The sequence below is a fragment of the Lepus europaeus genome, chromosome 1, assembly GCF_033115175.1.
Source record: "Lepus europaeus isolate LE1 chromosome 1, mLepTim1.pri, whole genome shotgun sequence".
Lineage (NCBI taxonomy): Eukaryota > Metazoa > Chordata > Mammalia > Lagomorpha > Leporidae > Lepus > Lepus europaeus.
The window spans coordinates 179,821,762-179,843,067 of NC_084827.1; the positions used below are offsets into that span (position 1 = coordinate 179,821,762).

The following is a 21,306-nucleotide window of genomic DNA, read 5'->3' on the forward strand; positions in this document are numbered from 1 at the left end:
CCCAACGAGCAGGCGCTTGGTGCATTTCTGTCATAATCCTAGATAGAATATCCTGGTTATTGTATGTTAAAAGGCGCCTATTACAAGAGCCCACGCTGAGCCTGCTCACTATCTGATTAGCCTCGTTTTAGAGCCCATAAGCAATAAATGCTCAATTACACTCCTGTTATTGTATTTTAATTTGTTGAGAATTGGCATTAAAGAAGAAAGTTATAGCAAGTTGATATTTTTAAAGGAGTAACTGTGCAAGAAGAAATTCATTATTTGCGAGCATTCACTTTGCTTCTGAAACTTGGGTGTGCGCCCTCCCAGCGGGTACTGACGGCAGGCAGCGGTGGGTTAGAGGCGCGTGGGGATAGGCTGGCTCTGTCCGTGACCCGCCCCAGCCCAGGATCGTGTGCGTCTCCAACGTGCGTTCCTTTCACCATGCCCAACCCTGAGCTTTGCCGGGAGAGGGCCCGTCCCCCAGTCCCCCTAATCCTTCCATCTGCTGTCATAATAAATGCCTGCTCTCCATCTTTGGTCCACGCCTTCCAGAACCACTGCTTTGTATGTTAGCTGCTGATAGTTTGGGGTGGCCACCATCTTTAAAATCGAGTCTCCCATCATGGGTAGGTGAAGTCAGATCTGCTGTCCCCGGCCGGAATGCAGCCTTCCCCTTCCTCAAATCCACAGTGACTCCCAAGTGGCCATGGCTGACCACAGCCAGCCCGCACTGTGGACGTGAGGACGTCCCTCCCTGAGACACCTGGGGTACGAACGGGCCAGGGAGCCAGCCAGGGAGGCTGGGTACCTGCCCTGCGGGCCTCCTGGGTGACAGCAGGTGCATTCATGCCGGCGTTTTCTCTCCAGGTACTGAAGGATACCTGGCCTCGCCCCTTCCCCCTGCCGTGTGGCTCTCCAGCCTTTCTCCACGTGTCTTCCACCATTGCTCTTCCTCCTGGCTCTGACCTTGACTTTTTGAGCTTTTGCTCTCTACCGGGGAGTGGTTGCCTGAGGTCTACCTTCAGAAAGTCACTAGGGACCCTGACATGTCTTTTACCGCGAGCGGGGTGGCGCTGGGAAGCCCCTGGGGCCCTGTGGATCCCCGTCTGCACATCCCTGCGCCCTGCCATGCTGTGCCCCTCTGCAGAGACTTCCTGCTCCCTCTGTCACGTCTGATTTGGCTCCTAGATGGCCGCCCTGTTGGTTTCAGGGTCTGTGGGGCAAGGCCTGTGACACCCCAGGCTTGTGCTGACCGTCAGAGAGCGGCCCCTTCCATCAGGGGATCTGGCCCCACGCTGGAGTCTGATGGGGCTCCAGGCGCGCCATTCGCCCTGCCATCAGACGTCCTGCCTGCAGATAAGGCAGTGGCTCCGTGTCAGTGCCCATCTCTGCGTTCCTTCTCTTGGTCCCCTGGCTACTCTGTGTCCCCTGCTGGCCCACTTGGGCCAGCTGACCAGCTGACCTGCTCCTGCACACAGGAGCGTCAGCCCCTCTCGATGAGGCCAGCTGCCGTGGGCAGTTCCGGGCAGACTGCTCGCTTTTCCAGCCGGCCTGGGGCCCTTGCCGTTGGTCCTTCCAAAAGGACATTGGCCTGAACTCAACAGCTTAAAACAAATGTGAGTTTACCGATCTTAGTATCTGATGGAAAGAAACCAAGATTCTGTTAAAGAAAGATTTATTCCCACTTCCTTTTTAGTCTTAAAACACTCAAAATATATCATCCGAGGGCAATCTAGAGTCTGTCAAGTGCAGTACTAAGATGGGTCCAGAGGGCTTAAAATACGGAGTCCACAGGCGAGGAGGCTCAGGCCCAAAATAACAACAACGTGTCACAGTCGGTGACTCGTGACCGGTCAGCAGCGCCCTCCGCCGGGCTCTGGGTTGCCTTCCACCCCTCCTGCCCCCCCGTCATCCGCCAGGTGGCCGTGTCCTACGGGGAGCTGTCAGGGGACCCACGCTGTCCTCCCTGTGGCTCCTGCATGACTGTGCTCGTTGACCCCTGAGGCTGCAGAAGACACTGCTGCTTCTGAGTGCCGGGAACCACTTAGAGAAAGCGTAACGCTTACGGGATATCGCACGTTCTTTGTAACATCCAGACTTTATACGTCCATGTGCACCATTTATTTTCTTTTTAAAAGATTTATTTACTTAAAAGGCAGAGTTTCAGAGGCAGAGAGAGGTCTTCCATCCACTGGTTCACTCCCCAAATGGCCGCAATGGCTGGAGCTGGGCTGATCCAAAGTCAGGAGCCAGGAGCTTCTTCCAGGTCTCCCACGCGGGCACAGGGACCCAAGGACTTGGGCCATCTTCTACTGTTTTCCCAGGCCATAGCAGAGAGCTGGATCAGGAGTGGAGCAGCTGGGTCTCAAATCAGTGCCCAAATGGGATGCCGGCACTGCAGGCGGCGGCTTTCCCCGCTGTGCCAAGGCGGCCGGCCCCATACCATGTGTTCAGTACCACACTTTGCTGACCTCAGACATCTTCCTGGGCCCTGGTAGAGCAGCCGACCTCCACTGGCCGAATGCCCAGATGGCAGCGTCGGCCGTACATGCACATCTCACAGTGGTCCCGGCTGAGACAGGTCAGGAAGAGGCGGTCACCTGTTCCATGGGTCGGCACTTAGCACCTGCAGGCTCAGCCCAGGTTCCCAGTGTGCCACCTCAGAAGCCAGTTCAGCGAACACAAGTTTCCTGTTGCACAGTATCCCCCCACCCTGGGATCATCTCCCAAGGCTCCTTCTCTTTGCAGCCCCTGAGTTAGCCCAGGACACAGAAGCAGAACCCCAGTCTAAATGCAGCAGTGATGGCGCCAGAGCCTCGTAGAGGCAAACCTCGTGGTGTTCAGAGAGCTTGCTGCCGGGGCAGGGGCGTGGGTGGCCCCTCCTGGGGGCCCGGGCTGTCCAGGGTCCCCTGTCTGATCTCTCTTGGGTGTCTGGCGTTTTGAACAGGATTACATGCAGAACGTCCACGGCAAAGAGATCGACCTCCTGAGGACCACTGTGAAAGTCCCCGGCAAGAGGCCGCCCCGCGCCACGTCGGCCTGCGCGCCCATCTCCAGCCCCAAAACCAACGGCCTGTCCAAGGACATGAGCAGTTTACACATCTCACCCAATTCAGGTAAGCTTACGGCACACCCGCTGGAGGAGCCCAGCGCCCGGGCGGCAGCAGACGGCAGTGGCTCCAGCGCAACGCCGGGCCCTTTAGGTCTGGTGGCGATGGTAGTAGTTACCTCTCACGCAGAGGTGTAGAGACCTCGCCCCTCGGCCCCCTCCCGGCCCATGGGTGCCGGCACGCACACGGTGGCGTTCGGATGATCAGCTGCAAAGCCACGTCTCCAGGCTTTTCCCAGACTCTGTGGTTGACATTAGGTTCTGCACATGAACTTGGAGTAACTGAGACTCTTCGAGAAAATACAAATTTGTGGTTAAAATATCACAGATTAACTAATTTCCGGTTTCCTTGTGAGTGAAAGTGGAAAAACCATTCAGAGCAAGAGTTAAAGGAAGCCACCTGGCCTGGCTAAAGATTCAGCTGTTTGTGCTTTAACCGTCGTCCGCCGCTCTTCAATGCAAATTTAGGTTTCTTGATTGTTGTTTAAGAGGAGCTTTTTGGTTTTTTTGTGTTGTTTTGTTTTTTTGTTTTTTTTTAATTCAAGATTGGAAAACGTTAGCATTTTCTCAACATCCCGCGTGTCTGGAGATGTCTCTCCTTGTACATTGTGAGCCATTCCCGGTCGTTGTTCGGGTTTGTTTAAGGCTGCTTGCGCGTACTTGTGCTGTGGCCTGTGCCTGCGTACTTGCGCTGTGGCCTGTGCTTATCAGAGAACAGGGCTTCAGATCCACCTGCGTCCTCCAGCCGCGCTGAGACCGCTGCCACACGGGGTCCCTTCAACAGTCGCTCTGGCTTTCCCCAGCACAGACGCCCTTCCTGCTCTCTCAGCCACATCCTGTCTTCACAAAACGGCTCCTGGCACCCATCGCTGCTTCCCGCAGGTGCTTCCAAGGAGGGCAGACGTAGCTTCACAGCTCCGTGGCTACATGGCATTGGTTGGCAAAAGCAGGATGACACAAATGAATCGGAGTCTGGGGTCCAGCAGCCTGGGCCCCACATGGGGTGGCAGGTGGTGTGAGGCGGGCCGGGCCCTCCTGGCCTGTCTTCCCAGCAGAGGTGTGGCACCAGGTAGGATGACACGTGGGAGGAAGCAGGGACACGGACCAAGTGCCACATGCGAGCTGTTGTGGCCCCGCCGGGAGAGGGATCGGCTTTCGGCTAACGCGGGCGTCAGTTCTTGCCGAAATGGCGAGGTGGGCTTGCCTGCCCTCCTGTGACCTGCTGGCCTTTCTTCCACGACACCGTGGGACTTTTTAGGGACGGGCACCAACCCGTGTGGGAAGAGACGAGAAAATGTCTGCAGTCCATGGAGAGCCAGAGTCTTCACTGCTTTTTTTCATTACGTTATTCACTCACTCACAGTAAAAAAAGGTATTGCTCACCTGTGTGCCACAGGTGTGTGCACTGTGGCCTCAGGGTGCCTGGCCCCCAGGATTCCGGCACCAGCCTCACCTCCCCTTCTCACCCATCACGCATCCATCCCCTCACTAAAGCCAACATTTGTTGAGCCTTTTAAAAAATTTATTTCTTCATTGACAAATAAAAATCACGTGCATTTGTCACGTCCAACATGATTCTTTGGACTGTGTAAGGGCGTGGGATGCCTGAGTCAAGCCATCTACTGGGTTCCTCTGTGTTCCCACCGCTGTCCTGTCCCAGGACGGGGCTAGATTACAGGACCCCGACCCCAGAATGACAGCCTCCTGTGGGGAGAGAGCAGGATGCACCTGTGTGCAGCAGCCACACACACACACACACACACTCAGTATGCACAGAAATGGGTGGGGGCAGTGCTCGCATGGCCGGCTGTAGGTCCAGGCTGCAGGGTATGGGGGTGTGGTATGAGCAGGGGTGTGGAGGCAGAGGTGTGATGTGAGCAGGGGTGTGGAGGTAGGAGTGTGGTGTGAGCAGGGGTGTGGAGGCAGGGATGCAGCATGAGTTGTGAGGACGCAGGGGTGTGGTCTCAGCAGTGGTGAGGAGGCAGGGGTGTAACGTGAGCAGGGGTCTGATATGGGCAAGGGTGTGGAGGCAGGAGTCTGACGTGGGCAGGGGTCTGACATAGGAAGGGGTGAGGAGGCAGGGGTGTGATGTGAGCAGGAGCATGGAGGCAGGGGTGTGACATGAGCAGGTGTGTGGAGGTAGGGGTGTGACGTGATCCAGGGTAAGGAGGCAGGGGTGTGGCATGAGCAGGGGTGAGGAGCCAGAGGTATGACATAGGCAGGGGTGAGGAGGCAGTTGTGTGGCATTAGCAGAGACATGTAGGCAGGGGTGTGGTGTGGCGTGAACAGGGGTGTGACACTGACAGAGGCGTAGTGTGGCATGAACAGGGGTGTAGAGGCAGGGATGTGTGAGCAGGGGTGAGGAGGCAGGGGTGTGGCATGATGTGAACAGGGATATGACATTGGCAGGGGTGTAGTATGGCATGAACAGGAGTGTAGAGGCGGGGTATGGTGTGATCAGAGGTGTAGAGGCAGGGGTGTGGTGTGGCATGAACCTGGGTATATAGGCAGGGGTTTGGTGAGTAGAGGCATGGAGGCAGGGGTGTGGTGTGAGCAGAGGCGTGGAGGCAGGGGTGTGGTGTGGCGTGAACAGTGGTGTGACACTGGCAGAGGCGTGGTGTGGCATGAACAGGGGTCTAGAGGCCGGGTGTGGTGTGAGCAGAGGTGTGGAGGCGGGGGTGTGGTGTGAGCAGAGGTGTAGAGGCGGGGTGTGGTGTGAGCAGAGGTGTGGAGGCAGGGGTGTGGTCTGAGCAGAGGCGTGGAGGCAGGGGTGTGGTGTGAGCAGAGGTGTAGAGGCGGGGTGTGGTGTGAGCAGAGGTGTAGAGGCGGGGTGTGGTGTGAGCAGAGGTGTGGAGGCAGGGGTGTGGTGTGAGCAGAGGTGTGGAGGCAGGGGTGTGGTGTGAGCAGAGGTGTAGAGGCAGGGGTGTGGTGTGAGCAGAGGCGTGGAGGCAGGGGTGTGGTGTGAGCAGAGGCGTGGAGGCAGGGGTGTGGCGTGTATGACATTGGCAGGGGCGTGAACCAGGCAGGCGTTTCTTGGAGAGGCTGTTCCATTCCAATACTGGGAAGTTCTCATTTTCGCTCACCGCCCCTACCATGCGGCATTGCTTCTGGCTTGAGAGGGTGAAGTACTGGGGATTTGAGTTCTGTGGTCTGAACCGCTCTTCACCACTGCGTGTCCTGTGTGCAAAATCGTTGTTCGTGAAGTGCCTTTCCACCTGAGGAGTCCCAGCGCGGCAAATCTAACCTGCAATAAACCGGTGTTGTTTTTACGTGGCGGGCTTTTAGCCAGAAATAGGTATTAGTTATGCAGAGCTGTTTACCCAGACTTTTCCTAAGCTGCTTCTCCCTATTTTCCGGCTCAGCTCATGCGGGTTCTCGTGCGGAGCTCTAGGCTGATGCGTGTGCTCCGCTCGCTGTGATCAGTGTTCTGTGCCTCCCTCTGGTGGCGTTTCCAGTCCTGTGGGCCTGAGACACGCGTGTCAATCTGTGTGTGGAGTGCTTGCTACGGCCTCGGACTAAATGTCCAGTAAGCGTGCCGACTGGGTCATCGAGTGTAACCATTCGCAAGGTTCTTGAGACATCCTCGTGTTTCCAGATTAACCTCTCGGAAGGTCCTGTGTGTAACAGCCTTCCGCTGCATGGGATGGTGCCCGTCTCACGGCACACATGGCTGGTGCGGAAGCGTGGTTTTCACCGTCTGTGCTAGTGTGACGAGCAGAAGAAACCCGCGTGCTTTGTGTGTGTGCTGCCATGAGCAGTGAGATGAGCGCCGTCTGCCGGCCCCACGGGCTCTCCCGCTCAGACTGTAGAGACAGCGTTGCCTGTTTTCACCAGGTGCTGGTCCGTGTGTATTTAGGATTTGGACAGTTTATTGTGTGTGGGAACAGATACCTCCTCAGTCCATGATTTGCTCTTCTTTTTTAAAATTGTGTGTTCTTATTTACAAATAGCGATTCCCTCCTTTTTATACATAATCAAATCTTCAGTCTCTTATTTCCATGGTTTCTACTTGAAGCCATCTGATACAATTTTGAAGTCAAGTCACAATCCATGAATATAGTATACTTCCTTTTTTTTTTTAAAAAAAGATTTATGTATTTATTTGAAAGGCAAAGTTATAGAGAAAGAGAAGGAGAGCAGAGAGAGAGAGATCCTCCATCTGCTGGTTCACTCCCCAAATGACCACAGCAGCCAGAGCTGGGCTAGGCTGGAGCCAGGAAGCCAGGAGCCTCCTCTGGATCCCTGACGCGGGTGCAGGGGCCTAAGCTCTTGCACCTTCCTCTGCTGCTTTCCCAGGCCACCTGCGGGGAGCTGGACCAGAAGTGCAACAGTGGAGACCCCACCCAGCACCCACGGGGGAGGCTGGCACCACAGGCCGCGTTACCCCGCAGTGCCACAGCACTGGCCCCGAATGTGTGTTCCTTATAGTTTTATCATTGTTTCTTTTGCTTTTTGGCTTTGTATGTTACATATGTAAATGTGTATATTTAATCCTTAGCCCACCTTTCATCTGTTTGAGTCTACTCTGCATGACAGGAAATCTAATTAAATTTTTCTTCAAAGAAATGACTAGTTCCCTCTTTCTTTGCTCAGTCTTCTTTCTCTGTTAGTTCTGTGCGGCTCCTTTTCTGTACAACTCTATCATTTAGTCAAACTGGTTCTGGGCCCGTGGACCTGGTCCGAGGTTTCCCAGACCTGCGCTGGGCACCCTGCGGACACCCTCGCCGTCTGAGCTGGAAGCCTCAGTCTGCACCCAGTCCTGCAACGCTGGGTGCTCTGTGTCTTCCTGTTTCTCTTCCGCTCTCTGATTTTCCTTGGCTAATGCTGCTCATGTTTTCCAAATGAACTTCCAAATCCCTTAAACCTGCCTCCCCTCCCCCACACAATTCTACTGTGGCCTTAATTGGCACAAGACGACTAAGCAATCCGTTAACAGTGGAGGCACTGGCCTCTTTCCTACCACAGTGCCTGACCGCTGGCCAGTGTGTGCCAGGTCGTGTTTTACCACTCGGTAGTGCTTAGCGTTTTTCTGCATTTAGATCCTGGATGTGTTTTTTCCACCTGTTCTGTCGGCTGATAATTTTCGGTGCCTTATGATGCTAATCTTACCTGGGTGGGTGGTGAGTCCAACTGGTGAGGAATCCGAAATCCCCAGGGTTTGTGTTGTGTATACCCAGCCCTCTTGCGAACCCTGGGAAGTTTCTCTTGCCTTCCGTAGTGCACAGTCATTGCACACCATGTGTCAACTATAATGCCTACCTGTGTGTCAGTGTCCACTTTTAATTTCTACCAACCAGTTTCACAGATGCCTTATTGCTTTGCCTCTCATGTCGTTCAGTTTCCATTTCTATTGAGTGTGCTGCGTGGCCAGCCATGACGAACGCTTCGGAGATTGGGTGTGGGGAGTGGAGAAGACCTAGCTACCTGGGAGGAGGAGGCAGAAGATGAACACACACAAGATCGCTGCTGCAGGGACACACAGGGAAATCGGGGAGAAATTCCCTGGTGGGCGGGTCTGTCTGGCTGTTGCTGGTACTGGGGAGTAGTTTGCCAGTGTTGAAATACCGGCTGCATCTCACACGTGAAAGTGGTGGGGATCCTGGTGAGCCAACGTCATCCTTGACCAGGGACTTGGGAAACAGGAGGAAAGACACGTTGTCAAAGCAGCTACTTTACCTTCTGGTCCTGTACCACGTGCAGGACTGGGCCGTGGCACGGCAGGCAGTGGTCTCTCCCACCAGCTCTCCCGCCTCCCCACCCCAGCATGCACAGCTGAGAGAGTGAGCACTGCTGGGAGAGCAGGAAGCGAACAGGGAACCGGAGCCCACACAGTCCTGGAGACAAACGGAGGCGAGGCGAGGCAGCCTCTCCCACCCGTGACCACCCATGGCAGAGTGCTCCAGCTGGCCCACAGCCCCACGCCCACCCCACCCCACCCCACCCCACCGCTGTCAGACAGAATGGAAAGTCCCTGCCAGCCATGCCACACACCTGCTCAGAGCCAGCCTTCTGCTGAGGCCGCGGAGAGCCCCTGCACCTGCCTCAGCAGCCCTCAGCCGCCAGTCATAGAGGCGCGTGGAGGACCCAGGTGAGCACAAGGACAGCTGATCCCAGCAGGAAGGGAGCTGCGGTCTGGAGAGAGAGAATTTAAAAGGAAATAATGACCCCTGGCATCAGAAAACCTAGGAGGCTAGTTGTTGTATCCATAAAGTGAAGCAGAGAGAGATGATCAGATGGAGAGTTCTTGGGAATTAAAGGGAAAAGTTTGCACAAATTAAAAGAATTTAATGGGTAGGTTCAGTTCTGTGAAGAACGTGGCTAACGACAGTGCTGACAGAGGAGATAAAACAGAAGACACTGCAGGAGGCGAACACGGACACGGGCGGCGTCAAGCATGAATGCAGGGGTGGGGCGGTGCTGTGGCGCAGTGGGCAAAGCCACCGCCTGTGACACCAGCATCCCAAATGGGCACCAGTTCAAGTCCCAGTTCCTCCACTTCCTATCCAGCTCCTGCTAATGGCCTACGAAAGCAACAGAGGATGGCCCAAGTGTTTGGGCCCCTGTACCCATGTGGGAGACCTGGAAGAAGCTCCTGGCTCCTGGAAGCAGCCTGGTCCAGCCCTGGCTCCTGCAGCCTTTTGGGGAGTGAACCAGCGGATGGAAGATCTCTTGATATCTCTGTCTCCCCCTCCTTCCCTCCTCCCCTCCCTTTCTCTTTGTATAACTCTTTCAAATAAATAAATAAATTTTTAAAAAATTAATCAAATTAATAAAGATGAAAGAAGGGCCTAGAACATCCGAAATCGAACAGGATCACCTGCACGGGAAGAGAAATGTGGCAGACTGCAGCTGTCCTGAGCAAGGACAGTGCGCTGTGTGAAGACACAAGGTCAGTGTTCCCTTCTGAGGACAAGTCCTTCTGAGCCTGGACGCCTGGGTAAGACCTGGGCACCCCGGTCAGGCAGAAGGGGGCGTCTGTGGACAGCTTCTAGGCATCTCCCTCTGAGAGAGGTTTTGAGAAAGTTACTCAAGGATCTGCTCCAAAAGGAAAACCGTGGAAGACTGCACAAAGGCATCCATGTGTTCAGGGCTGAGGAAGTCCCCCTTTCCCGTGAAGTCTTCTCCTCCCGCAAGATCACACTGACACTTAGGGCGCCCGTGGCAGTACCTGCCTCCTGGCTTAAGTTGTGCAATGAACGGGGATGCACCAGGAGCCACAGTTCAGAGAATTCTTCTAGGGAAGGGAGGGGTAAAGCGTTCACAAGCATTTTCTGATGTGTTTTTGACCAGACAGGCTTGGTCACACTGCACGCACCTAGGACAGAAGGCCGAGTTGCATTAACTGTTGACAGTTTTGGGGACAATAAGGAGAGAGCCGGGAAGCATAACCGCCCAGAGTCTGGGCTTGGGAATCAGCCCCACTCTCCCATCTCGGGACCTGGTGCAGGTGTCTCGCCAAACCCCAGTCTCCTTGTCTTTAAAGTGGGAAGGTGATGACTCCCTGTGCTCTTGAAAAGAAAATATGCCGTGTGCCGTTCAAAAGCGTGGCCCGGGAAGACTTTTTTCAGCATGTTATCATTAGTTCATCATAACAGTTTTGCAAATAGGAGGGAAGAGGGGAGAAAAAGTACCTGTTTGTGTTAAATTTTCTAGTGCCGTGAAGTGTTTAGATAGCTTCTGCGTAGTCCTGGTGGGCGTGCAGGTGAGACTGAGTAAGCCCTGGGTCCTCAACAGACAGCGCCCTGGCGGCGGCGCGGGGCAGGTGGGAGGAGCGTGCGGGGATCTCTCTGGAGCTCCCTCCTCTCGCTGCCCCCAGCTCTGGGTCTAACATTCCTGTTCTGTTCGAGGGTGACGGATACCCTCTTGCCTCTAAAGCGTGCCTTTGTTGGGTTCTCCTCCCAGGCAGGTTGGCGCCCCGCCCCGCCCCTCCCTCTCCCCCTCCTCGGGCTCCCAGTGGCTGGGAAATAGGAAAGCCGCCAGGGGGGTCGGCGCTGATTTCCCCCCGGGTGGGGGTGGGGGTGGGGGTGGGCTGGCAAATGTGCTCTGCGTATTGAACTGCCGTTGACATCTAAAGTCTCAACCATGCTGTTTTCTCCACACTTCAGCAATCAGGACATCCAGCAAACCCATAAAAAACCAAACTAATAGCATGAATATTCAGTGACCTAGAATACTAATTATTGTCATGAATATTAATGCGATCGGACTTGCTTTTTCCTCTCCTCTTCCTCTCCCGTCCTCTTTCTCCCTCTCTCCCTCTCTCTTTTTTTCCACTCAGCCGGCTCTAAAGATGGGTCATAATGAGAGCATTTAAGAGGGAGCGCTCTCCGCCGTGACAGGGGCCCGGGTAATAAGGAGAGCTTGATTAACGCGGGGCACTTGGGGGAGAGACGAGAGGCTTCACGTGGCCTGTCGGGGGAGGCAATGAGGCACCGGCGGCTCTGTTGCTGCTCCCGGAGATTAATGAGGCCTAAGAGTGCATTAGGAACAGTGACAAAGGTTTGATCTAATGGGCTCAGTCATTTTTCCTTTGAGTGACAGACGCACAGAAGTAATTGGCTGTGCAGAATGGCAGCTCATTGGCGGTACTTAAGGATACATTATCCCCGTTGTGTGGCCCGCCGAGGCTGTTTATCAAAACTGCTCGCACTGCAGACGCCGAGTGGCTAAGCTGCTGTTACAGTGGTAATAGCTATTAAAAAAAAAAAAAAACAGCCCGGCATCAGATGAGATGAGATGCGCTGTTGTCTCATGGAAACAAAGTTTTTCTTTGTTTAGTTTCCAGTGGTCTAGGAAACATTTTAACAACTCCGGAGCCCACACCGTGGGGTCTGCAGCCTGTGGAGACATCACAGCCCCCCTGGCACCCCGTCCACGCATCCCATGGCCTCCGTGCACAGCATCCAGTACTCTGAGGCAGACATGGGTGGGTCTGCCCAGGGGAGCCCTGCCGGCTGCGCGTTACCTCTCAGAGAGAGCCCAGCCACCGGATCGGGTGGGTATCTGGCAGTTCTTCATTTTTAGAGCAAGACTGATGCTTTCTCAGTGTTCTCTTTGACCAAAATTTCAGGAAGTGAACTAAACCTGAAATGCGAAGACACTAAAAAGTTACGAGGAACGGGGTCATTCAGAAAGTCCGTGGAAAACGTGTTGTTACAGAAAAGCATGCGTGGATCTCAAAAAGTGTTTCTCACCAAAATAAACTCAGCATTGAATTCCTTCTCCCGGAGACTTTTCCACCCAACTCTTTGCAGTTTTCCCGGCTCCTCTAAGGAGTGGTGGTTGTTCCTGGTTTCTCCTACTGCGGCTTCTGCGGATTTGCATTGCGGTGTTTGCATCCCTCCGTCGTCTGTGCTCCAAAGCTCTCTCTCTCTTATCCTCTTTGGGTCTCGTGGCCCAGGAAGCTACTTTTTCCTGAAGCAAAACACTACTGAGTGTTTGCCATCGGGGAAACACGAGCGTCGCTGGGTCTCTTTGCAGTCACGTTTGCCCTGTGATGGGTCGCTGGGGTGCGGTTCAGAAATCAATGAGGATCTCAGTTGCAGCTTAAGGAAGCCTCTGCCATCATTTCAACTTTAAACGGCCTGTTCTTTCCTTTAAGAACCGACAAAAGCAACTTGGTTCGTGATGGTTTCGGTTAAAGACATGAGAGGGATGGCAGAGACACTGGGCCGCGTGTCTCCATGGCGACAGATGTGCCTAGAAGTAAATAGAAGTTGTGTTAGAAACTTACATTATTTTTCCCCCCTCTCAGACACCCATGCGTGCTGAAGAATAGAGCTTCTGTCGAAATGATGCTGAGACCAGGGGCGTGGCCAGCAGGGGAGTAGCTGCGGGAACCGGGGGGAGGCTGGGAAGGGTCCCAGCAGCCTTGCTGGTGGGCAGCCCCCGGCAGCTGGTGGAACCTAAGCCTTGGGAGAGAGCTCTCTGCCTTTTGGGGCCAGGGATGCGCCCGAGGTCTGCCTGCTTTCAGCTCTCTCTTTCCCACATCTCCACGACCCCCAGCGGTGCCTGTCCTGGGCCCCGTAATGCTGTTTTTTCCTGAATGTGCTCCTACATTCCTCATTCCACGGGTCAGGTTTACTTTTTAGACCCAGCAGGAGATTCACAACAGGTGATCATACGATAGAGCAGTTGTAACAACTTCCTGTGGAAACACCACTTACCCAGAACTGAGGAATTGCTTGTTTCTGGAATGTTCCCCCTAATATCTTCCGACGGCAATTGACCCCAGAACACCGAAGACGCTGCGGAAAGGAAGCCGCGCTCTGGGCGCTGTCAGCAGGGTGCCGTCTCGCCATCGCCGAGCCCCGTACGCCTCTCCGCTGCGGAGCCACCCCTCGTGCACACAGCGGTTTCCCCCCGGGGAAATGGTAAAACCCACAGCATCTGGACCACCACACAGCAGCCTCCTCCGTGTCGTCAGAAGGCTGAGCGTGGGTGTCCCCCCATGCCCCTTGACCCTGCGCTGCTAGAGTGAAAGACGTGTGAGAACTGGAAGGGCAGCAAAGAAGGGAGCGCCTCGCGGGGTGGAGCCCACGACTCCCCCAAAGCAGAGCCGTCAGGTCAGCGTGAGTTGTGTGCGGAGAGTGCCTACGGCACGTGCCACATAGAAGAGAACGTGTTCACATGGAACCGTTGTGTGGGAAATGAAGAGCCTGAACATCGCACTCAGTGTGAGTGCGGCCAGTGAGCACGTGGACGAGGTCCTGGCACTGCGCGCTCTGTGTCTCGTGAGATGCACCACCTGAGTGCTCTCGGGGTGGTTCGCTGCTGTAACAGCCCGAGTTTGGGCCTTACCACCACGTCGCCTAGGGCCTTGTCCACGCAGCTTGCCCCAGGAAGTGGGTCATGGCTAGGGAGGCACAGCAGTGGCCGTCCTGCCAGCACCCTCAGGACCTGTGGAGCAGGAGGAAAAGGCAGGCGTCACGTTCGCAGCGTTGGGTGGGAGCCACATCCCGGGGAAAAGTGGACTTTGTCTTGAGAGCACATATTTAAGCCCACCATCTGACGGACTGAAGGTTCGGTCACATCACATCCGCCCCCGGGTAGAGCAGTGACCACAGTGGGACGTAAGCCCACCATCTGACGGACTGAAGGTTCGGTCACATCACATCCGCCCCCAGGTAGGACAGTGACCACAGTGGGACGTAAGCCCACCATCTGACGGACTGAAGGTTCGGTCACATCACATCCACCCCCGGGTAGGGCAGTGACCACAGTGGGACGTAAGCCCACCATCTGACGGGCTGAAGGTTCGGTCACATCACATCCGCCCCCGGGTAGGGCAGTGACCACGGTGGGACGTAAGCCCACCATCTGACGGGCTGAAGGTTCGGTCACATCACATCTGCCCCCGGGTAGAGCAGTGACCATGGTGGGACGTAAGCCCACCATCTGACGGACTGAAGGTTCGGTCACATCACATCCGCCCCCGGGTAGGGCAGTGACCACGGTGGGATGTAAGCCCACCCACCATCTGACGGGCTGAAGGTTCGGTCACATCACATCTGCCCCCGGGTAGAGCAGTGACCACAGTGGGACGTAAGCCCACCACCTGACGGACAAAAGGTTCGGTCACATCACATCCACCCCCCCAGGTAGAGCAGTGACCACAGTGGGACATAAGCCCACCATCTGACGGACTGAAGGTTCGGTCACATCACATCCGCCCCCGGGTAGAGCAGTGACCACAGTGGGACGTAAGCCCACCACCTGACGGGCTGAAGGTTCGGTCACATCACATCCGCCCCCGGGTAGAGCAGTGACCACAGTGGGACATAAGCCCACCATCTGACGGGCTGAAGGTTCGGTCACATCACATCCGCCCCCGGGTAGGACAGTGACCACAGTGGGACGTAAGCCCACCATCTGACGGGCTGAAGGTTCGGTCACATCACATCCACCCCCGGGTAGGACAGTGACCACAGTGGGACGTAAGCCCAGCATCTGACGGGCTGAAGGTTCGGTCACATCACATCTGCCCCCGGGTAGGGCAGTGACCATGGTGGGACGTAAGCCCACCACCTGACGGACTGAAGGTTCGGTCACATCACATCCACCTCCCCGGGTAGAGCAGTGACCATGGTGGGACGTAAGCCCACCATCTGACGGACTGAAGGTTCAGTCACATCACATCCGCCCCCGGGTAGGGCAGTGACCACGGTGGGACGTAAGCCCACCATCTGACGGGCTGAAGGTTCAGTCACATCACATCTGCCCCCGGGTAGGGCAGTGACCACGGTGGGACGTAAGCCCACCATCTGACGGACTGAAGGTTCGGTCACATCACATCTGCCCCCGGGTAGGGCAGTGACCACGGTGGGACGTAAGCCCACCATCTAACAGGCTGAAGGTTCGGTCACATCACATCTGCCCCCGGGTAGGGCAGTGACCATGGTGGGACGTAAGCCCACCATCTGACGGGCTGAAGGTTCGGTCACATCACATCCGCCCCCGGGTAGAGCAGTGACCACGGTGGGATGCACACAGTGCCTCGGGTCCTGTAGCGCACCGGCCCTGTCGTCGGGGAATGTCCTTCGTCCACCACTGGCACCGTGTTCCAAGCGTGTGGTTTCTTTTCTGTCTGTCCTTTTGTAAACTGTGGCTCTGACGACACTGGCACCGCTCTGGCCATCGGGCCTTTGGAGTTTTGGAAGTCTGGTGGGGCAGGGTGTCTCTGACCTGGCCTCCGTGCTGAGCACCACACTGGTTGGCAGTAGGTGTGGAGCAAATGTGAAGTGATGCCGGCCTCAACGCCACAGAAAACTCAAGGCGGTGACAGGCACTTTGCAGGTGGAGAGACTCCATTGCAAGAGAGGCGTAAGGAGAACACTCGGACTTCTTAGGTTGTAAAGGCAAACAGAATCAGGAATATCACATTTTAAGCTTTTGCTAAAAAAACTCTGGAGAGGAAACCCACTGCTGCTGAGATTAATGGCTGCTGAGATGTGCAGAGGCTGTGCCGCTCCCAGAGTGCTTTGCATAATTTGATCATCGTGTTAACCACATGAGGCACTTTATTATCATCATCATTATCAACATTTCCTTATTATTATTATTATTATTATTATTATTATTATTATTATGTCCCTTTTACAAAGTATGGGCTGGATTGTTTTAAAGCTACTCAGGTTCCACTTCTTTGAGCCACTGCTCGTGAAGCAAACACATTAGCGCCACACATCAGGAGCTGGAAGGCGTGAGCGCCGTCTCAGTAATGACCCTCTGAGAACTTGTCCTAGGGACATCTGGAAGCAGAAGATGTCCATCGCAGTGTTGTTTACAGTGAGGAATCCCGGAGAACCGGAACTGTCCGGAAGCAGGGGCCCAGCAGCATAAATTGCCCGCAGAAAATCAGTGAGACGTTACGCGTCTGAAATTACTGTGATTGTGTGACAACACAAGAAAACGCCACGAAGCCACATTGAAGAAAGAAAGCAAAAAATAGCTTATTTTCTGTTACAACTAAGAACAATACATGCATAAGTTCAATAGAAACGTGGTTTGTTGAGGTGGGATCTCAGTGCACTTGGTTTCAAGAAATCTGTAGATCAAAATAGGCTCTTATTTTTTCCTGAGCAGCATAAATGGAATAGAGGAAAAATCAGAGTAAAATGAGCTGTTTTCACATTTTATGAAATAACCTTAAACCATCTAATTCCAGGATTTTTTTTTAGAAAGATTTATTTATTTTATTTATTTGAAAGGCAGAGCGACAGAGAGATTAGTTCCTGGTTCACTCCCCAGGCGGCCACAACAGCTGGGGCAGGGCCAGGCCAAAGCCTGGAGTCAGAAGCTCCATCTTGGTATTGCCCATGGTGACAGGGGCCCAGGCTCTTGGGCCATCTTCCTCTTCCTTCCCTGGCCCTTATCAGGGAACTGGACTGGAAGCAGAACAGCCGGGACTCGAACCAGAGCCCCACTGGGGGATGCCAGTGTCCCAAGCAGCGACTTAACCTGCTGCACGCCCACCCCTGATTCCAGGATTTTGCTTCTAGAGCCTTGCCACGAAGCTGTGCTCAACAGTAACAACATTTGTCATTGCAACTGGGTCTGAACTGTGTATATTGTTTCTTTCTCATAAATATAATGTGGAATACAAAGTAATTCCTTTTAAAAAAAAAAAGTGTAGCGAGCTGAGAGACATGAGATTCATCTCTCAGGAGCAGGTGTGTGGATTTGCACCCCCCTCCCAAACGAGGGTCACACGGTGCAGGACCCTGGCTGCTGCGTCTTTAAGAAAGGATCCTCGGTGTGTCCTTGAAAACATCCCGTGGCCTGAAATTCTGGTTGCCGGGGGAGGGCAGATTTCCAATGCAAATACTGAAGCGAATGGGCCCCGCTCCCAGACACTTAAATCATGTGCACCTCACTTTTTATGGCGGTGCTGTGGATTCCATTCTTTTTGGGTTCATAATTAGAGGACGAACAGATGGCGAGGGCCTGGTGTCTTGGAAGTGATGTGACCATTCGAACGGCCCCCAGCACGCAGCTGTGAGTCCAGGGAGCCCGGCTGTCCCACCCGTGCCCGGGGTAGCCGGGGGGCTGGTGGTAAGGCAAGATTTTTGCACCACAGGACCAATGGACCAGAAAACGCAATCTTGAGATGTTTCTAAGGGGGAGGCCCCCAGGGCGGGAGGAGGAGTTCCTGTGAGTCAGGATCTCCTTTGCCCCAGGTTTAAGTTACACAGTTGCAAAATGCAAGTGTCTGTGGTTGGGTGCTCACAGAGTCCCTCTCACAGTGGTGTGGAGCAGTCCAGGATCCTCTCTCTCTCTCTCATCATCGCCTCCCTCGCTCCAGGTCTCCCGCAGTCCTGCTCTCTTACTTAACTCGTCCTAGACCGGGTACCGTCTTCCTAGCTAAGGCCTCTGATGGAAGTAAGTCGTCTTGGTACAGACAGACCCACACTGGCAGGTGCCGAAACAAGAATTCCATGTTTTAAAGGACTGATTGTTGATGCATCTTTATTTGAACGCTATGAAAAGCCATCATTTCAGAGAGCAATTTTTGAAAACCAGAGCCGTCTATTTTTAATGTAATAATCCCATAGCTTAAAAGCGGGGATTCTGCCTTTGAGGTCACTTGCTGCATGCGAGCATTCTTGTTCAATAGAAAACCATCATCTATTCATGGTCATCTGAGAGCAGCTCCGGCAACATACTGACACTCATTCAGACAGAAACGCCGTTTTCATTTTGAAATGCAAATTGCGTAAAGCAAAATAGCACATGGCGGAGGTAAGTACCTTTTTCAAATCAACTCTCACACTTCAGGGAGGGAAGTGGGGCTGAGATGATTCTTTGCAAGGGATCTGGCGCTTTCGACAGACGGCAGCGAGCGCTCCGCAAGGTGGCCCAGTGAGCGCATGCGTGTGCACATCGAGGCGTTCACAGGCAGCACAGATTAGCGTGGTGGTGCCCCCCGCCCCGCGCCCATCCGGGTACCCACTGATCCGGGCCAGGGTCTCCCAGGAAGCGCTCCCTGAGTTCAGGAAGGGCCAGGTACTCAAACCCTGACATTAGTTCTGCTATTGGAGGGAAGACCCCAAGGCAGGCGCCCGGTACGTCCTTGTGTGGCCGCCCCACTGATCGGGGAAGGTCACTCTGTTTCCTTGCCCAGCCCAATTCTGTCTTTGACGCTTCCTGGCCTGATGTCAACCCATTCAAAGGACATCATATTGTCAGCTCTTTGGAGGAAATGTTCATCAATGGGGCAAACAAGGGGACTTTGACAAGATCCGTGGAAAGTGGAGTTAAAAAATATAAGTTTATTTTGGTGCCAGAAAAGCCGGAGGCACATCTCTCCCTAGGAAGGGTCAAAGTGTATGGGAATGTGTTGCACGGATTTCAAATGTGCAAACCAAAATAAACTCATTTTTCAAAATTTCATTTTGCACAAATGTTTTGAAGGCCTCTGGTGCACGTGCCGATGGCAGAGTCCTGTGTCCTAGTTAGGTCCCAGGTGACCAGCACTGCCATCGAGAGGCAGCAGGAGCCAGACCCCCGGAGCCCTGCCACTGCCCCCTTCTCCCCAAGCAGCAGTGGCCAGCATCTGATTTCCCACTCCCTAGCGGCGTCTCCCCGCTGCTCTCGCCTGTGGAATAGGCGCCTGACAGCTGGGTCCCTTGCACTTGCCTGCCTTTGCACCACCTTCTGTGTGTGGCATCTGTCCCTGCCGGGGCCCATGGACATCCCGCGGTGCACCGGGGTCATCTCCAGGACGAGGCCGTTGGGAGCAGTGCTGTGTGGAGCACTCTCACACACTCTTCGGCACGCGCGTTTGTGCAACCTGTGATTCGGCACACGCGTTTGTGCACACCTGTGATTTCAACCTGGCGTGACGTGAGATGAGAAGAGGAGCCTGGAGGGAGAAGAATGCATTGGAGTTTGAAATGTTTTATGAAAGCTTTCCGTCTGATGCGTTCCTGAGCGGCGGAGGTTGTCCTGGGACAGCGTAAGGCGGTGTGTGTCCCCTCTTCCTCTCTTCTGGAACAAGCTGGGTCTGAAGCCAGAGTCGAAACAGATCCGCGCGTCGCGTGGTCTCTCCCATGCCTTCCAGCAAGGTGCTCTGCCTGCCCCTCGCGCTTCCTTTCGGCTCTTGTGTTTCTCTGCCTTGCGTTTGGGCCACCTGTGCACCTGTCTGCTGTGTTTTCCTGGGCTACATTGAAGGTTCCCTAAGGATAGAATGGCTGGGGCCCCATGCAGTGATCCAAGGAGCTGGCAGGCACAGGGCAGGGCCTGGTTGTACCGCTTTTGAGCGAGCAAGCCAGCTTGACGACTGGTCTGTGTGGCGAGACTCCTGGGTTGGGATGACACCTGATGACTGCGGTTGCCAGAACGTTAGCACGGTCCGTCGTGTGCCATGAGGGCCGGGTCCCCCAGCACACACCTCGGCTTACATTACAGGAGGGGTGTCCTGGGCTGCAGGACCCCCAGCCTTTTACAACAGGGTGCAAGCAAACCTGGGCGACCTCTGACACTAGCTTTGACAGGCCCACCCCTTCACTGTGCCTGCCACCCAGGTCCATTCACTGTGTGCGTGTCCCTGCAGAGACAAGGCAGGATAGGGGGTGTCCTTGCCCACGCGCGCTGGACACATGGGATCTGCTGCCCGTGAGGCCTGCCTGCCTGCCCGCAGTGGGCACAGGGATCTGCCAGTAGGCCGCAGACAGGGAGGGAGCGGGAAAGGCACAAGATGGGAAGTACCTGCCCTCCATCATCCCTGAGGGAGGCAGGTGTCCCCTTGGACTTCTTTCCGAGGCCTCTTGTCACTTGGCCCTTACCTGAGGGTGGGACCAATGCTCAGACCACTTCCTCGGCTCTGGGCAAGGGGACTTTAACCCAGCAAGCTCTGCCCTCGGGGGAAGTGGAGACACATGTGCCAAGCCATTCTCCATGCAGTGCTCATGAGATCGACTTAGTTATGTGAAAGGCAGAGTAACAGAGAGAGGAAATGAGAGAGACAGATTCTGCGTCTGCCGGTTCACTGTCCACATGACCTCAGGAGCCAGGCCAGGAGCCAGGAGCCTGGAACTCCATGCAGGTCTCTCACATGGATGGCAGGGATCCAAGCACTTGGACCTCCTTCCACTGCTTTCCCAGGCGCATTAGCAGGGAGCTGGATTAGAAGCGGTGAAGCTGAGGCTTGAACCAGGCTCTAATGCGGGATGCCAGTGTCGCAGGTGCTTGCTTACCCCGCTGGGCCACAATGCTGCGTGCCACTAGCCATCTTGTTCTTTAGATGGCTGGGTAGCAAGAGGTCAGGTGTGGGCCCTCACACACCCTTTCTTCCACCAGCTTTAGGCCTAAGACTTGATTTAACTCCTTAATACAGCAGCACCAGTGCTAGGTGTCCTCGTGGGCTGTTGAGGCTGTAGGTGTCAGATCCCCAGCTCTTGGGCCTGAAGGAAGGGCAGGGAGGGCTCCACCCGCCCCGGCAGGCTGCTTGGAGCAGTGGGAGGCCCTTCGGGCTGACCGAGCCGGTGTTTGGCTCCGTGGTTGGATCCGTGGTTGGGCACACTCGCGTCTCCTGCGATCTGGATGTCGAGCTCTTCGCGTCTTGGAAAGTCGGATCAAGTCACCCACTTGTTTCCTGAGTGCAAACTTCAGATCGTGAGCCCTAATTAACAGCTCGTCCACATGGCATGAATTACCGTTCAGTGAAAGACGCAGCCCTCTCCAGTGCTTTGCGAGAGAGCGCCAAGTGATTT

General features: G+C 54.8%; 1 protein-coding gene across 5 annotated transcripts in view; it reads left to right on the top strand.

The window, feature by feature from the left end:
- The window catches only part of AGAP1 (ArfGAP with GTPase domain, ankyrin repeat and PH domain 1), a 527,161-nt gene that overhangs the window by 341,897 nt on the left and 163,958 nt on the right, over positions 1 to 21,306 (top strand). For all 5 annotated transcript variants that reach the window (XM_062193793.1, XM_062193808.1, XM_062193800.1 and 2 more), the window contains exon 11: positions 2,933 to 3,101. In XM_062193793.1, the coding sequence (XP_062049777.1) occupies positions 2,933 to 3,101 (169 nt within the window). The remainder of the gene's footprint in view (positions 1 to 2,932; positions 3,102 to 21,306) is intronic.